At 25.3% G+C, this 20,238-nt stretch overlaps 1 protein-coding gene across 1 annotated transcript; it reads left to right on the forward strand.

The window, feature by feature from the left end:
• Positions 1-2,175: 2,175 nt before the first annotated feature.
• LOC119681817 (heterogeneous nuclear ribonucleoprotein K-like) lies at positions 2,176-19,907 on the forward strand (the record flags this gene model as incomplete). Its single annotated transcript, XM_038095106.1, is given in 6 exon segments — positions 2,176-2,265; positions 16,710-16,810; positions 16,876-16,932; positions 18,119-18,162; positions 19,636-19,708; positions 19,812-19,907. Coding segments are annotated over 6 exon segments (378 nt in total), but the record flags the coding sequence as incomplete, so codon positions are not given.
• Between the last annotated feature and the right edge of the window lie 331 nt (positions 19,908-20,238).

The raw sequence follows: 20,238 nt of genomic DNA on the forward strand, positions 1-20,238 counted from the left end.
AAAATATTCGGCGTAAAAATGAAAGAATATATAATTTATTATGAAGTTTCAAATAGTTTCGGAACTGGTTACTTTCGAAGAGGATAACTTATTCTAACCTAACACATTTAAAAATCGGAAGTATTATTAGTTTGGTATACAACGAATCAAAAATAGGACAATCATATTCAAAATAACTGACCTACCTATTTGAAAATAGTCGATAGTTGATTTAATAAATTCGTAATTTAAAGAAATATATGACACCATAGTAATTTTTCTTAATAGAAGAAATTTTACTATTTTTTAGTACACTTTAGCTGCAATCTATTGTTTTGTCTGTTCTATGTTATAGATGACGATGATGAACAACGTTTGAAATGCTTTTAATATTGTTTAAAATGATTGAAAGAGATCTGATTTTATATCCTGTTCTTTAAAATACATTTCATAAGTAAAAAGTCTTTCTAAATTGGTATTTGCGGATGTTTAAGACATTAACTATTTTCCATACTTACACTCTTCGATAGACAAAAGTCATACTAATGCTTTATGCTGCCTGAACCAGCATTTGGACGATAATTCTTTAATTTATTTTTAAAGACTTATTTACTTTAAAAATTCTTGTACTTTGAAGAATTTAGAAATTAAATCTGCTATTTGAAGTGTTAATAGCGGTGTTTGGGCTATCTTCTTTCATCCTTTAGAATTTGGCAAACTAAAAATTAGTGTCTATTTTTACTGAGTGGAAAGTTGAAGCTGGCGGAAATAGAATAAAAAGAAAAAGTGACTGCAAAGGTGAATGAAGTTACAGAAATCGAAATTGCTTAGTTTCTTAAATGCTTTGAATAATTTTAGATGAAAGTTTAGTCCTTATAGTTTAGTGGCAATATTTGGACATCTTTCTTTATGCATACAAGAGCATTTGACAAACTTTATTTATTGTCTATTTTTGAAAATTGAATATCATAATTCTATATATATATGTTGAATAATTTCAGATAAAATCTATTCTTTGTAGTTTAACAGCAGTATTTAGATAATCCTTCTTTATCTATATATCATTGAAATTGTCTATTTTTACACAGTTAAAGGAAATTGAAGGTGATGGTTTAAATAATTTTAAATGAAATTTCCTATTTAATCAATAAAACAAGGATTTAATAGTTGTTCACTACACCTCAACTCTATGCATAAGTGAAATTAATATAATTTCAAAGTTCCTTACGCCATCTATGTTGCATAGTCAAAACTAGTTCAACTAAATGCGTAAAATAGTTTTTGAAATAACAATTAAGTGAGAAGACGTTTCAAATGTTGTGGTTTTCTTAAAACACGTCGGATTTTGTAGAGCAGCATTAGCAGCCATACTTACATCATTTACTACCAGTTCTTAATATTTAAACTTATTCTAGTCTTGGTATTTTATTCAGATATTTTGAAGGATGACGTTTTAGCTTGACGTACTTAAAACAAATACGCATGTTGTGCGTCCAAATATTTTTAACTAGTTTACCAAACAAACTCATTTATACAAAAACATGCAGATCCAGCCAGACTATATTTTATAAATAATTTATTTCATAAAATATTAAGAAAATTTAAATAATCGTTATTTACTACTAATTTAAGATTGTTATAGAATTGTGTTGTGTAGTAGAATTAAGTAATAAGAAAATGTTTTCTACATATGTTATTTGTATTTGATATACTAAAATATTTATTTACTTTTAGTACAAATTGCATTGTAAAGGAAAAACATATATATATTTTATACAAATTGCACAGACCAAGTTTTCTATATGGTTTTGCAGAGATTGTATAATGATTCCTTTATAGATTAAGATTCTTGAATTTTTATTTTGCAATAAGTGAAGTGGTTTCTACTTATTTGTGGTTGTTTTAATTAAATGCATCATCAGCTTATAGTAGCAAAGCAGAGACCACCTGTTCAACTTACATGCTGACATTGAACTAAATTCCTAAAATAATTGCATTTGTTTTTTGTTATTCATTCATCTTTTCTGCATTTCAAATGAGTTTCTTTGTAAATAATTTGCATTTTGCATTCTGCATTCTGTTCGTGACTTTATATTAAGGGTACTCGTGAAGATACTAAAGATTTTGAGTTGTTGTAAGCTTCGTCATACGTTATTTAGAAGCAATATTATATATGATCATTTTTCTTATTTTCAGATAAATAAAAGATAAAGAAAGAAAAGGTTTTGTCTTGATTACATTTTTCTCAGTATAAATTCGTCTACGAATTCACGTGCAAAATGACGAGTAAGTACCATAAAATCATAGAATGACATTTTGCGACACCATTAGTTAAATCTGTTTTGTAATATATGTATTATAAAAATTTCATATATGCATGTTCTTATAACTAAAAACTTCAACGAGAAAATATAGGAAATAACTGATATAATGAATTAATTATGTATATAAATTAATACATTTATCTTTAAGACTGAACTAAAATGTTTTAAATGCAGTTTACCAGCATTGCTTTGTGCTAACACTTAAAATCTATACATAAATGTACACCTTAACATATACGGGTATGTCTTTTTTAGTAAAGACCAAAAATATCATTAAAGAGTTAGTTAATGTATATATATTTTATATCTATACTATAACATCTATCTATTTTATATCTATCTTGAGTACTGATGAAAGGGGTCAGTCAGTAAAACAAATTCAAGAATGTAGTTACAAAATATATAGGTAGAAAAATCTTTATCTTTTGTATCTACATGGCCGGGTGTGTTGGGTGTTGATCGTATGTTTAAGTTTAAAACACTTCTGGAAAAATTCCAAGAAAACAATTCTTTTTAATTTTCGAAGTAGTTTAGTAAGTTACTAAAAATTTGGCCCCTAAAACTTACGATATATACTCACAATATATACTCCCGACATAAATTAGGAAAAATACTTCCGGATATGGGGGAGTGGACACAAAGTTTATGGTGATTTTTTTATGAAGAAGAAAACTGTATGGATAACATGAATATTTACCACGTTCAAGATCCGAAAAAAATTTAGTAAAAACCCTGAATGTATTAAAAAGTAATTGTAAATTAAGGGGATTTTCTTTCTAAATACCTTACAGTTTTTATTTAATTTTTTTATTTGTTCCTTTGGTATCTAAATTTGGTAATAATTAATGTTTACATTCTATAACCATGAAAATGTATATAAATTTTATATATAACTTTTAAAAGCACGTTTAAAGAACTGTTTTTTAATTTTAATTCCAAAATCCTTCATTTGGGAAGTGAAAATAATATTTTAAATTATTCAACTAATGCATTATTGTATTATTTTTATTAATAAAGAATGTTGATCATAATAGCACCCATCAGTCGGGTGAATATCTAAATTATATCTATAGATCCCAACTTTTGTTTTGTGTAATTTAAAGAGAGAGAATTAACTTTTTACAATAATCTGTACCATTTGATATTCATTTTCCTGTCATGGGCAACTGAAATGAGTTGCTTTTTTGACCCCAAGTTTTTTGTTTTTGGTAAACTTCTGGCACTTTATATCTCGAAGTAAATACCCTTCGCTCCTATACCATATTTTCGTTCCTTGGATAATGAACCACATCCCCAAGTTATTACACTTCATAATGAAACATCCTATATAGGTATATTCTAATAAAATTTATTATATGGTTTATATATACTGTTATGGTTTATTTCTTATATAAATTTAGATTGAAATCTTTTGAAATAATTACGCTAAATATGTTGAAATGATGAAGTTACGCCTTTATTATTTGGCATATCTACCAATTACAATAATGCATTAGTAAACAGTAATATATTATAAGCAACGAAAATAAAAAGGTTATATTGAAAGATGTTCCTTACTAACACATATTTATTGAAATTATTTAGGTTGATTTATCGGTTAACAAAACTGGGACTTTACTTAAATAGATTTTTAAGATATTGCAATAAAGAAGATAATGAGAGTGTGAGTTATGTGTTGGAGGGCATGACTAGCACTGTTGCACAAAAGAAATAAAAGCTTGGATTGTTAACTAACATTTAATGGAGTTGTATGAGTTTGTAACGTAGAAAACTACGTTTAATTAAATAGAAATTTAACTTAGAGAAAGATTCTGAATGGTCGAATGAGGACACAATCGATTTTTAAGATCGAAGTGCCTGAACCTTCCAAACATAATAATAATAATAATATCAAGGCTCAAACCTTCGGAATCGTTGAAGGGGGGATAATAGATCTTTAAGATTGAAGGGCAAGATGCCCTCAACATAATAATCTCAACGTTCATAATATAGTTGAAGGACACTTACCAAATACCAATTGTCCAATGGTATTTTTGTAAATATTCCTTATTTAATTATTCTTCAATAATGTTATAGACTGTTGAACTTGTAGCTTGTCAAATTTGAAGTTCAAAGTTAGTGTTAAATAATCAAATGATTTCAAGCCGTGCTTAACTTGTATTGCTCTAACTTGGAGTTTTTGTCGATTTGGTGTGAAAGTTAATTAACAAATTCACTTGCTGTATTTTATATAAGAATGAATTTATAAACTAGGTATAGAATAATTGAATTAATTGATAATAGATTTTTAATTGTTAAATTTTTAGTACTAGAGACATTATATTTTTTGAATTTATAGCGAAGTTAGAGTGAATCATATATAAACATAAATGCAAAAGACTCTTATAACAATTACACATTTTATACTAAAATTAATTATATACGAATTATACTCAATTTATTATTAAATATTGTTAATTACTTGGAGTTTATAGAAATATATTTTTAAGATTTTTTTGAAATTCATTATCGTCTTCGACCTTCAACTTACGTTTTGCCTTTTGATGTGGAATTTTTTTTACATATTCTTACTGTATTCTTCTTTTAAATACAGTGAATATCGTACATATTCAATATAATAATAATTCTCATACACTTACCCCACTTACCAAACCTAAGTCGTAAACCATCATTTTGTTGTTGCGCTTAAAAAATATTTTGAAATCTTATACTTACCAAAGGCAACAACGTGTTTCCTATTGTTAAGTATATCTCGTTTTATTTATGATTTTTTCGTTGCTTCTATCAGCTTCAAGCATTTTTTAACACTTTGAAATCTTTGAGTAAATATACACTTGAACTTTATGAATATATATATATGTTCAGCGCATATTTCTTATAATATTCATAATCAATATTTAGCAAATCATTTGTTTTCAGAAAGATTATTTTTGATCTTCTGCCTGCTTGACTAAAGCTTTATTGTGAGAAAATTTTAAAAATGGGAGTGTTAACGAAATTTAAATAAATATTTGCACACCTTTGAGTAGTCATCGTATTAGCAAATCTGTGCCTACATTGTATTGCATTAAGTTTTTCGTGGAAATTGTTGTATTGTAGTTTCAAATCAATGTTCAATGTTGTATATTTCATGTAGCTACTTATTGCTAACAAGAGTACTTTTGCTTATTTTATTTTATAATTTAAATAATAATATTTCATAAAGAGATTTTTTGAACAGTAGTGAAACTACAACAACAAAAATTTATTTTATATTATTTTAATATATGGATTATGGGCTGACCGTACAGCTGTTTCCAGTATTGCCAAATACCAATTATCAATTATATCAATTATATATTTTTTGTGACTGAGTATCAAGAATCGGACTCGGTTCCTGCCAAATTCAATATAATATTTAAAATAATATTTCTATATACTATAAATTGAAAAATTCGTTTTATTTAAAGCTTTTATAAAAAAGAATTAGTTATTTATATAAATACCTACTGCTTAGTGATATTATTAAATATTATATAAAATAGTTAATATATTGTTTTTAGGACCAAACAATTTTTTAATAATAATTTTGTTTTTAAACGGGCTTAAAACAACGGGTCTTGGTTAAATAATAGGGGTATTCAGGCAACTTATTAATTGCTTAGTTGATGATTACAACAAAAATTTGCATACAAAAATGAAACTAAGCAGAGAATCAACTATTTCGGAGATTCTCAGATTAGTAAAAATTTTTCAAGTCATTTGCACACAACAAAATAGTCAGATTACGCATTTCGGGTCGTTCAAGTAACTGATTAACATCAAAATGCTAATTTTTTTTTATATGAAGTTTTTGAATCAACTAAATAACTAATCAGTTGCCTGAATACCCCTAATATACTTTTAAAAAAAATTTTTTAAAACAAAACCAATTTTTTGAACCAACATTTCGACTATATTCTATGGCACTTCAGTGTACCTGTAAAGTATTAGCTCACTTAAGTAGTTAAAGTAGTTAAAAAAATGTTTTGTAAAATATGAAAAAAGTTTTTATAGACAAATATATCAAAAAAAAAAATAAATAAATAAATTTTTTTTATAAAAGTTTCAAAGAAATTATGTATTTCATTGTGTACCATAAACTTACTATATTTTTACTAAGAACATAAATTTTGTATTCTAAAGACAAAAAGAAAAAAATTTCAATCGAATCCTTTTAAAAATTTATCAACACTTTACTAACAAATCAAGCAAAACTTGGTTCACAATGTATCTATCTAACAAAGTGGAGGGCGTAATGAATTCGCCTCTAGTGTCCTAACTAAGCCATGATAAAATAACGTACATATCACATTGGACTTTACCATTGTTGTCATTGCTTTGCTACTAATGTTCAGCAGTTTCGCTTCCCACACGCTATAACCACATTAGTTATTAACTTTTTTGCTTTAAAAACAAAAAACAAAAAATAAAAAAATAAAAAATAAGGTATATAAATAAATAAATGTGTACCATCGACGACCGACCAATACAGCACAATAAGTACCCACCAAAACCGTTCAAATACCCCCGCTAGTGAAGTATAACCACAAACGACGTTAGACGTTATATGCACATCGTTTGTGTGTAACTCGATTGTCTGTCGGTGGGCAGCATTTCTATCGAACACTATATTTTAAAGGACATTGTTGTGTGACAGCTTGGACGAATATTGTATATTTTTTCATAAGTATGTGTATGTATGTGTTTGTTCCTAGCAACTAACTAGCGTATAAGCATTTGGAAAAATTATAAACATAGTGAAAATTTATTTTTTTTTAAGTTGATTTTTTTTATTATTATTTTTTTATTGTACGTACATGTTTTGTTTTGTTTTTTTTTATATTTATTTTTTGGCGTTTTTTTTCTTCTTTTTTTTTTTGAAACGAAGCTCACCCCGAATTCCACACTCTAAAGTGACCATTCCGGTTTCCTTCCTTCCTGTGTATAATTTTTACCTTTCCGTTGTATGTATATATACAAGTATGTCGGTATGTGTACAGGACATAAATTTCCATTAGCTTGTTCTGTTAAATTATAGTGAAGAAGTACGTAAAAAATGCTAAATCTTTTGCGTGAATAAAGTATTTGTGGCCTAAAGCCTGCCTCTGGTAATGCATTTATTTCAAGGAACTATAGTTTTCTAATAGCAGCATAGTCTAAATTATCTTAACCAGAAGATTTGTTATAGTATTGTAAACAGTTTAAAATAATTTCTTTAAGAACATAAACATGCAATTATTTTAATTAAATAATTTTGCAGTTGTCGTCAGATACGACTTAAATAAATTTTTAGTATTTAATGTTTTCATTACGTTAATTAAAATATATTGCTAGTCATTATATCTTATTATTTAATCTAATTAAAAAAATTATCCTAGTATTAAAAGACACTTACCTGTTTCGAAGTTTCTATTTTTATTATGGAATATTATTTATCTCTTAGTAACTTAGAAAAATTTATTAATAGCATAATGTTTATTACATTTACACTTGTATATAGTAAAAATAAAATATATTTAAAACAATAATGTTGTCTTTAATGAATCATCAATATTTCTTATATACATACTTAGTTATTTTTGAAAAATAATATTTATTTAATATGATTAAATATTTTAATCATGTTTTTGGATTGAGTCGAAGATATTTGTTATATACACATTTGTCTGCTTTATTTAAATTTGTCTCAATTAATTTTTTCGATCATCTTTTTAGAATATCGCAAATTTATTTTTGTACTCGTAAGATAATGTAATTAATATTAACCAAATATTAACTATTTTGTAAGGAAAATATATTAAGACCAAATTCTATATATATGAAAAAGCGTAAAATATGTAGAAAATAATAACATATCTAGAGTTAAATCAACACTATAATTATTTTTTTTTGAACACTATAATTTTTTTTTTGAACACCATACAACGATTAGAATGATATACAATATATCATAATATTTGGAAATATAGTGAGAGAGTAAAAAAAATTATAAAATGCATTTTTATAAATTAAGTCACGTTACGATTAATTTATAAAATAGAAAATATTTTATTTTAATTGTTGAAAAAATATCTTTTAATTTAATTAAGATTATATGTAAACAAATTATAAGTATATAAAGTATTAATTTTTCCACTTAATTTTAATTTTGTTGTTGTGGTAACCCATGAGAGTCTATTTAGCAGATAACATTATAATAAATTACAAAACATATAGGTTGGGATATAGTTATTTAAAGTAAAAATGGAAAGGAATGGTTTGGGAACAAATATACATTGAGGATGGATACGATTTTAATTTGAGCTAAAATGGGTAACAGCAAAGGAACCTAGCCACTTTAATGAGACGAAGTTAAAGAACAGTTGGATTCATATTGGTATGTGCATTAGGACATAAAAACAAATGGGCAATATTATAAATGGTAAAGTTACAGTTAGAGTACAAATTGGGAATTTTCGTATTTATGTGTGACAAATAATTGTTTAGCACATGGCTATATTCTGACTTTAATTGAGCTAGGACCTGTTGAGGAGCTCTGTTAAGAACTTTGTTGCTATGTAACCGTGGTCTCGAAGAGGGTACTGCAATTACAATTACTTTAAATAAAATATTAGTTACTATTAACTATAATATAGATTTGTTACGTTCAATTCGCCAAACCTATATATTAAGACATGGCTACCTTAATTAATATATATTGTAAGTATTTTATATATTAGTATTTTTAAATATATAATACTAATGTTGATGTTATATTAAAATTCGTAACAGGGATCATTATCACACCCAAACTTGCGAATAAAAGTGAATCTTTATATTTAGTGACATTATTACCTTCAATTGTCGAGTCTTATCCTTTTCGCCATGATGGTTTAGGTGTTGTTTCAAATGTATATTGTCTAGCCGTGATTAAATTTACCAAGCCAATTTTTTTTTATTAGAATATCACTCTTTTATGATGAAATTATTATAATCAATAAATATTGATAATAATTACAAACATCTCTAATACATTTTTCTAGTCAATTTAATTTAAATATATATTACAAATTTAAATTTAATTTAATTTGAATTAAATATTCAGATTAAAGTATAAGCATCAACAAGAAATGTGGCTATATACAGATTAATGCAATTGTAAATGACGTCTATAGAATAAGTACTTTCAGATCTAAAATATTTATAAAATGCAAAATTACGATATGAATATAAAAGAGACGACTATGAATTATGTAAATTGAAACTCAAAATTATCTGTTATAATCACTTTAATTCAATGTGCTTATACTAATACCAGAATTTTTATAACTATTATAAGAATTTATTTTAATGCATTTTATTGATTAGTAAAACGTATAAGTAAGTCACAAGTTACTACTTCATTAGAATTAGAACTTTACTATTATATAGTAAAAACATAATGCTCTATTTTAAACATTGTTTTATTGATTTTAGAAATAATTATTATTTATGAATATTTTTCTTGTATATGAAGTCAGTCGTCATCACATGTTCATTAAAAATTGTTATAATATATATGTCAGTCATTCCCGCCTTACTCTAATAGCTCAATCAACTTTTTATCTTAAGTAAATCTAAATTGCTTTTTTTCCATTATTTTTATTATTTTCTAATGTGACAAATTGTCAGAAATCAATTTGTGGATGGCTCACGTTTGTATATTCAAAATCTATAAACAATTTGTGGTGCATTTTTATAGATTTATTAATAATTAAAATAGATTTAATTAATATAAAAATGTAATGTTTCCTTTGTAATGCATATTTGCACTGCAGTTAGTCCGTATTTCTTTTAACTATAGTAAATACTCTCTGTGAAAATTAATATATATGAACTTCAATTTATATACAAATAAAATTGTTGTTTTATTACACGAGTTTTTGATACAGTCGAATACCATAAAAATTTATTTATGAATATTGTATGTATATAATGTAAAAAGAATTTTAGTAATATATAATATATACAATTGAATGTTCAGAGTTACCACCATTATTAATATTTTCAAGTATGTTTGTAGTTCAAAAAGGCAAAAAAGAAAAAAATAATAATAATTGACATAAAAATTACCTTAACTGTCATTAAGGCGCTTTTTAGAGTTAGCACAGATAGTTAATTGTCGATTAGGAATTATGGAATACATAGTGTGTTATTGTCAAAGGAATGTACAATATATTATGGGTTACAGTTTGTGTATTAAATTGTACTTCTGTGCTCTCAAAATTTTGAACATAATAAAGTAATGTTAATTAATTACATTCCTTAAAAGGCTACTAGAATTTCTACACATGAAATTGTTTTTTCTTTTTAATAAATACAGTCTAATCTTGTTATGAAAAAATTATTTTTATTAACTATTATTATTATTAACTATTATTATTATTTTGATTAAATTTTTATTATTTTAAGTATTTCGCTACATATTTAAATGAGAGTTGTACACTTTATAATTATATTTGACAGTACTAGAAACATCTATATGGTCAAGTAAAAATTTCAATTCATAGCTTTTTTTATTAGTGTTTAATCTTTTCAATATATATTCATTCGGAACAAAATTTCTTGTAATATTCGTTTACAAATACATTAAGTGCAAGAAGATTAAGGAATTAATAACTAATAAAAAACCAACAAATTGTATTGCCATATCTCGTTGAACTACCGCTTAAACCAATATTCCATACATTTTACATAGACTAAATTGACTTGAAACGATTTTTTTTGAAAAACTCATGCTATTTGGTTGATCACATACGTTGAGTTTTTTGCCAAACACTTGAACGGCAATACCTTTTCCATTGAAATTGCATTTGTAGTTTTCAATTAAATCCTACCCACCCCTCATCCATTACTTAACGCATAAACCCCTCTTCTTCTCATTTACCACCTCTTCCTAATTTATATCCTAACCCGTATGCGACGATATATTAGTACAAGGATATCTAATATAGATCTCCTTGGGGTACAACAATGATGGCTTTGTGCGATCGCGGAACACCCAAAAGTATGATTGCGAATATGAAATAAGAAAGTGAAAGTGCGTTTTTCAAATCATAAATTTTAAATACATTTTTCAGAGAACCTATAAATGTTATCACAATTTGATACTGCATTAATTATTTGTATGAAATTAATTTAAAAGAATTGATTTAAACAATTTAAAAGATTTTTTTTTTGCGTTTTTGTCAACTATTGTTTTTTTTTTTTAATCATTTTTTACTTTTTAATGTTTTTATTAATTTGAACCATCAGTTTATTTTCTCATAACCTTAAATTTTTAATCTATTCCATATGGTTTTTCCTAATTTTCCTACATAGGATTTTTACCCTCTCTATTTTTATAATTATAGCTTTTATATTATTAATTGCTTTAAAATTGTGTGTATAATACATACGATATTACTTTAATTATATCTATTGCATGCAGTTATTATTTATTAAACGTACATTCGAAGACGTCAATATTACTGCCATATTTTCCATATTTGAAATCCAGTGAAAAAAATGAAAAATAAAATAGTCGTAGTTTCCAATTTGTTTAATTTCTCAAACGTTTAAATCGTCTATTCATATTTTAAAACTCACATTTGATCCTTCTTTAGTTAGAAGAGTTGGAATGTATGTTTCTGAAAATGCATAATGGGAATACATCAGCTGATATTGACATAACTAAATGTTTGTATTCAGGCCACCAAGGAAATTGAAGAAGGATGGAATGGTATCTATCTTATATTCTGAAATTGCAGTGTTCCTATAGTTCTATAGTTCAGCACTATTTAATTTGAACAATTTTTATAAAATGATTGCGTACTGCAGTGCATTATTATTTGCATTGCGCCGCTTCTAAGTCCTTTAATTTTATTTGAAGGGGGTGTGTGGCATGGCTAAAAACAAATAAATAAATGCTTTTGTCAATATTAATGCAACTTTATTAATATACATAAAAAAAATTGTATGTATCAGTCGATTTGTACCCCGTATATATATTTAATGTCCTTAAGCCATTAGTACGTGTTGTATATAAGGTATAAGGTTTTGTTGTGGCATATTTCCCGTTGTCAATATAATTATTTTGGTTGCGTGGTATCCATCCAGTACAGTTATTTCTCCTATTTTAACGTGTCTTCTGGCGGAATTTTTAATGATCATTTTATTTGTAGGATTTTTATTGGTCAATTTGTGGTGCATGAACTAGTTTTCATGTCATCAGCGTTATTATTGTCAATATAAGCAATATAAGGACGTGTTTACAATTAGCCCTTCCGTTCTATGTATTATAGTTGATCTAGTCTAACTTACATGACAAAATTATGGTCAGGTGGAGTTTTAATGGATAGCATGGACAGTATTTCGTTATTGGCCATTTCCGGTTGCATTTTAGTGAATTTGGGACGTTACCTTTTATTCTAACCGAAGTATAAATTGAATTGTATGCACTTGTTCATAACATTTCTAATAAATATAGCCTTATGAAAGCACAATATATTAGTAATATCAGAAACGTCGTTGATAACAGAAGTAGCTTTCTTCTAACAATACATGTGATTTCTAGTAAAACTAGTTTTAAATATAAGTGATTAAATAATTTTTTTATTTTGTTTTGAAGAAGAAGAAGAAACAGTATTTAAATAAATTACTTAAAGTTTTTATTGTTTTGCATAATTATTAAAAGTGGTTAAAATTGAAACGCGTTTTTAATATTTTGTGTTAATAAAAAGATAATAAAACCTGTACCTGTAAGGTAAAAATTTAACAAGTTTTAAAATTATATTTCATATCATACTCGTAAAATTATTTTTATTTAAATGACCTAAAACAATAACTATACAAATTAAATAACAAATGTTTAAACCTTGATATTTATTTGATCTCTTCAATGCTGCCAAATAATGCAAATTCCATACGACGAAAACTTCTACATTTCCAAAAAAAATTTCTTTTATTCTTTGTATGATTGCTTTTCAAAATAAGATAGATGAACCATAAAATAAATTTATATTTGAATAAGATCTAAATTTGTGTTAACAAAATAAATTTAAGTACTATTAAAATTAAATTCAACGCCGGCTAATAAAATAAATTTTTAACTACAAAATATAAAGAAGATAATTCTATTTAAACAAATAAGTTTGGATAAGTAATAATGAAGTTCTTCATAATAAATGTATTGAATTCGCATTAATTGTTATAAAATAGAATAAAAATTCAATGAATAGTTGTTTAATGTGTTTTGAAAAGTATAGAATTTACATAACACCTGAATTTGTCATAATTTATTTCAATATTTCTAATACTATATAAATTTTTATTATTAAATGAAATATATCTTTTTTTTCTTTCATAATAATTGCCTTTAAAAATTAAATTTTTTCTTTTTTTTATTACACTATACGAATTCCTATAATCATATGATTCAAAGTAATATATTTATCCTTATTTTTTAAACTAATCAATCCTTGTAATACTATATGGGTTTTAATAGTTATTGTATGTACCTTTGAAAAAGTATTGAATCTCCATTGTTCTCAAGTTTATCATAGTTTCTCTCAATATTTTAAATACTGTATAAGAATTTATAGAGCTAATTCAATTATTTCAAAAAAAAAAATAATCTTTCTTCATTATTCCAACCATTCATTATTCATTATTATTTATACTGCTATAAATATTTCAATAATTAATTCAAATATCTTGAAGAAAGTATCAATTATTGAAATACTTAATAATTTCAAAGAATTAACTTAAGTATCTTAAAAAAAATAGTATATCTAAAGTGAATCATTTTGTATTCAATAGCAAATATCTTGAAAAATAATACTTAAAGAATTTTAATGATTAATTAAATTATGTTAAACTTTATTCTGAAACTCAATACTAACCAGTTTATTATTATCTGTGTACATTTATAATACACAATCTCAATTCATGAAATAGCACTAATTTATATGACCAACGAAAACTCATATATCCTTATATGTTATTTAGGGATGTTTTTTTAAGGGATATTAAAATACTTTATCGTATTATAACTTTTTAATATATAAATCGCTTATACATATAATATAATTTTTAATATTGGTTTTAATTATTTCATTTATTCGACCACAAAAACAAATTTATTTCTTTATCGTAATTGTGGGTTTTAAAATTCTGTAATAAGTTAAATTTCAAGGGATTAATATATGACATTTATATCAGCTCAAGTACGATATTTTGTATAGTATTATTTGTAAAATGCAAAATGTGAGACGAACTACTTTTCATCCTACATGCTTCTGTAAAAAACAGTATTATAGAAATGTTGATGTACTCATACAAACGTCTGAAAGTATTTTCAATAATTAAAAAATAATATTTTTTTCATTTTTATTACAATGTACATAATATAAATAAAAACAATTGTAAAAAAAAGCATTGCGTATTTTGCATGTACTCACTCTCTCATGCTATTTATTTTTGAAATCTTAAAAATAAGTTCAGCGTAGGTTGATGAACAAAGCTGACAATAGTATATATAATAACCCACTTTAAATTTAATTTTGTACATATCATGTACGATAACTTCGCAATGGAAAAATGGTTAATTAAAATATGCTAAAAATTAAATATTGAAATATGTTATGTGAAGAAAATCTAAATTATAAATAAATTTTTTATATAAGAAAAATTAGCATCTAAACTAAATATTTAAATCGAAAATTATAATTTACTTTCAATCAGTATTATATAAAATATATATTATGGAGTAATCAAATTTAAAATCCATATTTTTCAAAAGTGCAGTCTACGCTTATTATGCTTTATATATATGCTATACTAATAATAATATAACAATACAACTAGGTGGCTAGAACTGACACTCAGAACACGTAAGAACTTTTATGTATGTAGGGATAACACTTAAGGACCTGTTTAAAAAACCTAAAGTATGTTAATCCCGCTACGTAATATTTATTATACACTGCATAAGTGATTTTAATAAATATTTATGCATAACAAAATCGATTGTTCCTGTCGGTATGACATTATATACGTAGTTCGTATATAATGTTGTTGGACCAGCATTATACTTTTGTACTTTAGTAAAATTACTCAAAAACTGCCTAATCTCTTGTCATTCAACGAGTCTAGGACACGGTAATTTTATTAACCATTTCTTTACCTGATAATTAGATAATCCTTTTAATTAAAAAATGTTCATAAGCCAATAAAAGTGTCACGATGATATTGGATCACCACAAAATGTTTTATTCGCACTCATTCCATTATATCTTCCAAAGTTTTTTTTGTTCCAGGTGTGTTGTATTTATAGTTCTTGACAGATGACGTTCGTTTTTACCACATGTTCCATCTGGGCGAAATTCATTTCTCTATGGCACTATATAGGAGACGCCATATATTGGGGAGTTTTCTGTTACATGAATATATCATCTTTGAAATACTTGATAACGTGTTCGTCGAAATATTTTTTTTTATACTTTTTGCAATCAATACTATGGTAAAAGCTTACTTTTTCAAGAATCTTGGCCAGTTTCAGGATTTCCCTCTAAAGATTGTTTTTATGCTTTGCCATAGGTTTTATGTTTTTGATACTTCAACTTTTATATAGCAATACAATAGACCAATAAGGGCTAATTGGATAAAACATATTGCTAAGTGTGGATACTCAGTTTCGCAGAAAAAATTTTTAAATTAAATTACACAATTTCTGCTTTTCCATAAATAAATAAATTATAAACTTAATTTTTTTTAAACTATAATTTGAAATATATAAAAATTAGTTTTTATAAAGGAACTTATTTTTTTTTCTCTTTTATATAAAACAATATTTTCATATTGATGCTGCTTGATAGATATTTCATTAAGTTGCATTTTTGATAATTTAGTGGAATCAATTTGGTTTTAAGTTGCACTTACAAAACAGTGTACCGATGAAAATGATTTTGATTAATAATTGATTAATGCAAAAAATAAAACCAGGTTTTCATTTCGCCATAAAACATATTGTTAACTAACGAATATTGAATAATGCAATAGAATAATGCGATTCATATTTACACTTAAATCTAGCGCATTTGTTTTGTTACATTCTGCCCACCTTTCTTACATCAACACGTGCCAATACTCACTACTTTGAATCATAGCTGAATCATTCAAGCCTCTTCACAATAAGATTAATATATAAAACTCAAAATATTAATGAAAGTAATTGGATTGAAAACTCTCAGAAGCAAAATCCTACATGCTCATATGCATGTTCATATGTAATAGTTAAATAATTATGTTTTTAATTTTTATTATGTTATTATTTTATTTAAATACATTTATGTATTAAATTAATATTTTTTTTTTATTGTATTACAGAAAGAATGAAGATAAAACGAGAAATGAATGATGATGGTCCGCAATCGGAGAAGCGTAATAGACGCAATGACGATCAAGTCCGAATTTTAATTCCAAGCAATGTAAGTAATACGTTTGATATAATTAAAATCTTTATAAATATCTTTTATTTGCAATATTATTTTAGATTGCTGGAGCTATAATTGGCAAGGGTGGACAGCATATTCAAAAAATGCGAACACAGGTATTAATTGAGTTAGTTAGAAAGTAGTTAAAATAGGTTTTTTGTAATGTTCTCATACTCCTCAAAAATAATAAATATGTATATATATATATATATATGTATAATTTATATATATATATATATTTGTATAAATCTTTTTACACTTACAATTACTTTTATTCAGTTTTTACTTTTGAAGAACATTTCTTTAACGTATAGAAGAGTGAGGACTCGTCTTTAGAATATCAGAATAACGTAGTCTTGAGCTTAGTATAAATATAAATATAAAACATAATTTAAACCTAATTTATGATATTGACTACCAACTACTTCATATTTCTGGTTCTAATTTTACTAAAACATATACCACTTTCAATTATGTCAAATATTATAAAATACTTAACTAGAATTGAACTTTAATAGTTCAAATCTTAAATTATTACTAAATAAAGTGTAAATTATTTAAAATCTTTGCTTTATAATCTAAATCTTCTTCACTCTGTCCTCAGCTTACTTAATAAATAGGAGCTTTATTTACCAAATTAATAATAAATAATTTTTATCTATAGATATTTTATATATACCTTTTGCAATTAACCATTTAACTAAATGAAATATTTTTCTCTCTCTTATCTCGTCCCAAAATTTTATGCACTTGATAACCAACCAAATAAAATTTATATCGAAAACATTGCAAATCAATGTTATTGTGCCTGTATGATATACACCTGATTCAATAAACAAAACTCTGGTCTGGTATAAATATGATATGGTGATTGTTGCATCGTCACGCCCAACAAAAAATATCCATACGCCCGCCTGATTGACTGCTCGCCCAACAACTAAACTTGAACCGGCCTTGATTTGTACACCTGAACCATCACTATAAAACGCCCTAAATTGGATATATGAACTCGTAACAATCACAATCACAAACACATGATGTGCTTTCGTTCAATCGTACCCGCTGCTGAATTTACAAATATGTGAACCAACTACGTACCATAAATAAAATAATAAAAATTCCTAAACCACATCTGGGTCATATTTATATATAATTGACCAATATATATGTATATATGTATATATATATACATATGCATTGCTATTAAAAATGTGTTAAATATGCAATAACAACGATTATAATTGCCACCAACTCGACGAACCAACAAACCAAACAACTAAATTAAATCCACCAAAAATGCAGTATAAAGCCACTGTGTCTGTCGATGATTCCCAAGGCCCCGAACGGTAAAATACTACTTTTTCCTTACACTTAGTTTATCTTAAAGAAGCTCATTTAATTACCATTTAACTTTATTATTAGACTTACATAAATTTATGTTTAACTTTTTAGTTAGTTCTTTTTATAAATATATAAGAAAAATCTTGAACATATTTTGCATCCTAATTGTTATTATCCTACCCAGAGCAATCGCTGTATCCACTCAGAAATTCTACACTGTACAAATAAAAAGTAATATAAAAGTATTTAACATTTTGCGAATAAATTAAACTGTAGAGCAAACTTTGATAATTAAACTTCTAAAATTCTACAATAATTGAATATGCGAATTTTTTAAAATGAACAAAATATAAAATATTGATAGTGCTTTGCCTTTGCCATTAAGTCACTATACTATGTTTAAACTTAATCTTTAAAAATAGTTTCAATTTAAATTTTAAAAGTATATTTTTTTTGGATACATCACATTTTATATACTTTACTTTACCTAAATCTGTTTTAAGCTACTTACTACTTTACTTATTGTATTTTGTGGTTTACATATGATTATTACAATATTGTTTTGCTAATTATGAAGTTAATTCATAACAATTTTATCTTAAAGCTTTTTATATATTTATTTTAAGTCTGTGTACAAGATTTTCAGGATTTCTTAATTTTGGCATAAGAAAATACTGTAAAAAAAACAAACATAAATTTATCTTTGCTGTTATGAAGGACTTGCCCATATATTTATTAAGGCAGAGTTTTATGTAATTTTGTACAAACATCTTAAAAATTGTTCATTTTACCTTACAACAATTCATTTCGTGTTTTTAAAGTTTACTGCAAAAAGTTTGTCATCATCTTATTTGCTTGTGTGTAATGTAATTCCTTCTGCATCCATAACCTTTTCTTAGGGGGAAATGGTTTTTCCTCTGTGTTACTTAACTTGATTACTTTAACCAACGGCGATATTAGTTTCAAAACTCATATCATAGCAAATTAATATAATAACACATATAAAACACAAACTTTTGGAACATCATCTATGCATTCTATTATTACTTAAATGTGTAAATTAGTTAGTTCAGTGTTTAACAAACAATTGACATAAAAATAAAAATAAAAAACAAATAAGTACATTCAATTTTTAACATTTTATGGTTTAATAATTAAAAAAATTAACGTCTTTGTAGAATATACTCATGTGTAAATGTTTAAAAAAAAATACATTATACATACATAATAATAAATAGTTTATACAGTGCCTTTGCCCGTATTTATTGCCAATACCAATTTATAATAGTATTTAAAAATTAATTTTTAGTTTGGTGGCAACTTTTTTCACCATTACCAATCGGATTGTATGCAAAAACCTTAAGCAAAGTTTTAATTGTCATCTAAATTTAAGCATATACCAAACAAAAAAAAATATTTACATCATTATATTAATATTTGCACAAATTAATTATTTTAATCAATTAATTTATTATTAGTACCATTTTAATATCATCGGACTTGGATTCAACTTTACAAATTATTTCCGAAATGTTGAAATATTTTGAAGAGGTACGTAAATTCAAATTTTTAATTGTTAATTAAAACTGTTTTAATTGTTCACAAAATTGTTTATTTAATTAATTTACACATTATCTCTTTTATTTCTAAATAGCGAGATGATGAAGTTGATGTCAGAGTTCTTATTCATCAAAGTCTTGCTGGTTGTGTCATTGGCAAAGGTGGCCAAAAAATTAAGGAAATTCGCGATGTAAGTAATAGAATTGTAATTCTTTTTATGCAATTTTTAGTTTCAATATATCGGTTAAGAGTTGCAAACAACATTTAAACTACATTAAGACTGAAAAGAAGAATTTGTCGTTAATGCCAAAAAATATACACTAAGAATTGTAATTCTTCTTATGTCGTTTTTGAGCTTAAATCTTCTTGTTTATATTGTATTTGATAGCATTTAGAACATTCAATTTTTTAATTTAATATTAATCTTACCAGCTAAGACCAATGTCTTGTTGTTTATTTACATCACTTAATCGAAATATTAAAACTATTTTTTTTTTAATATCTATATTAAGATGTCATAA

Source organism: Teleopsis dalmanni, chromosome 2 (genome assembly GCF_002237135.1).
Source record: "Teleopsis dalmanni isolate 2A chromosome 2, ASM223713v2, whole genome shotgun sequence".
Taxonomy (NCBI): domain Eukaryota; kingdom Metazoa; phylum Arthropoda; class Insecta; order Diptera; family Diopsidae; genus Teleopsis; species Teleopsis dalmanni.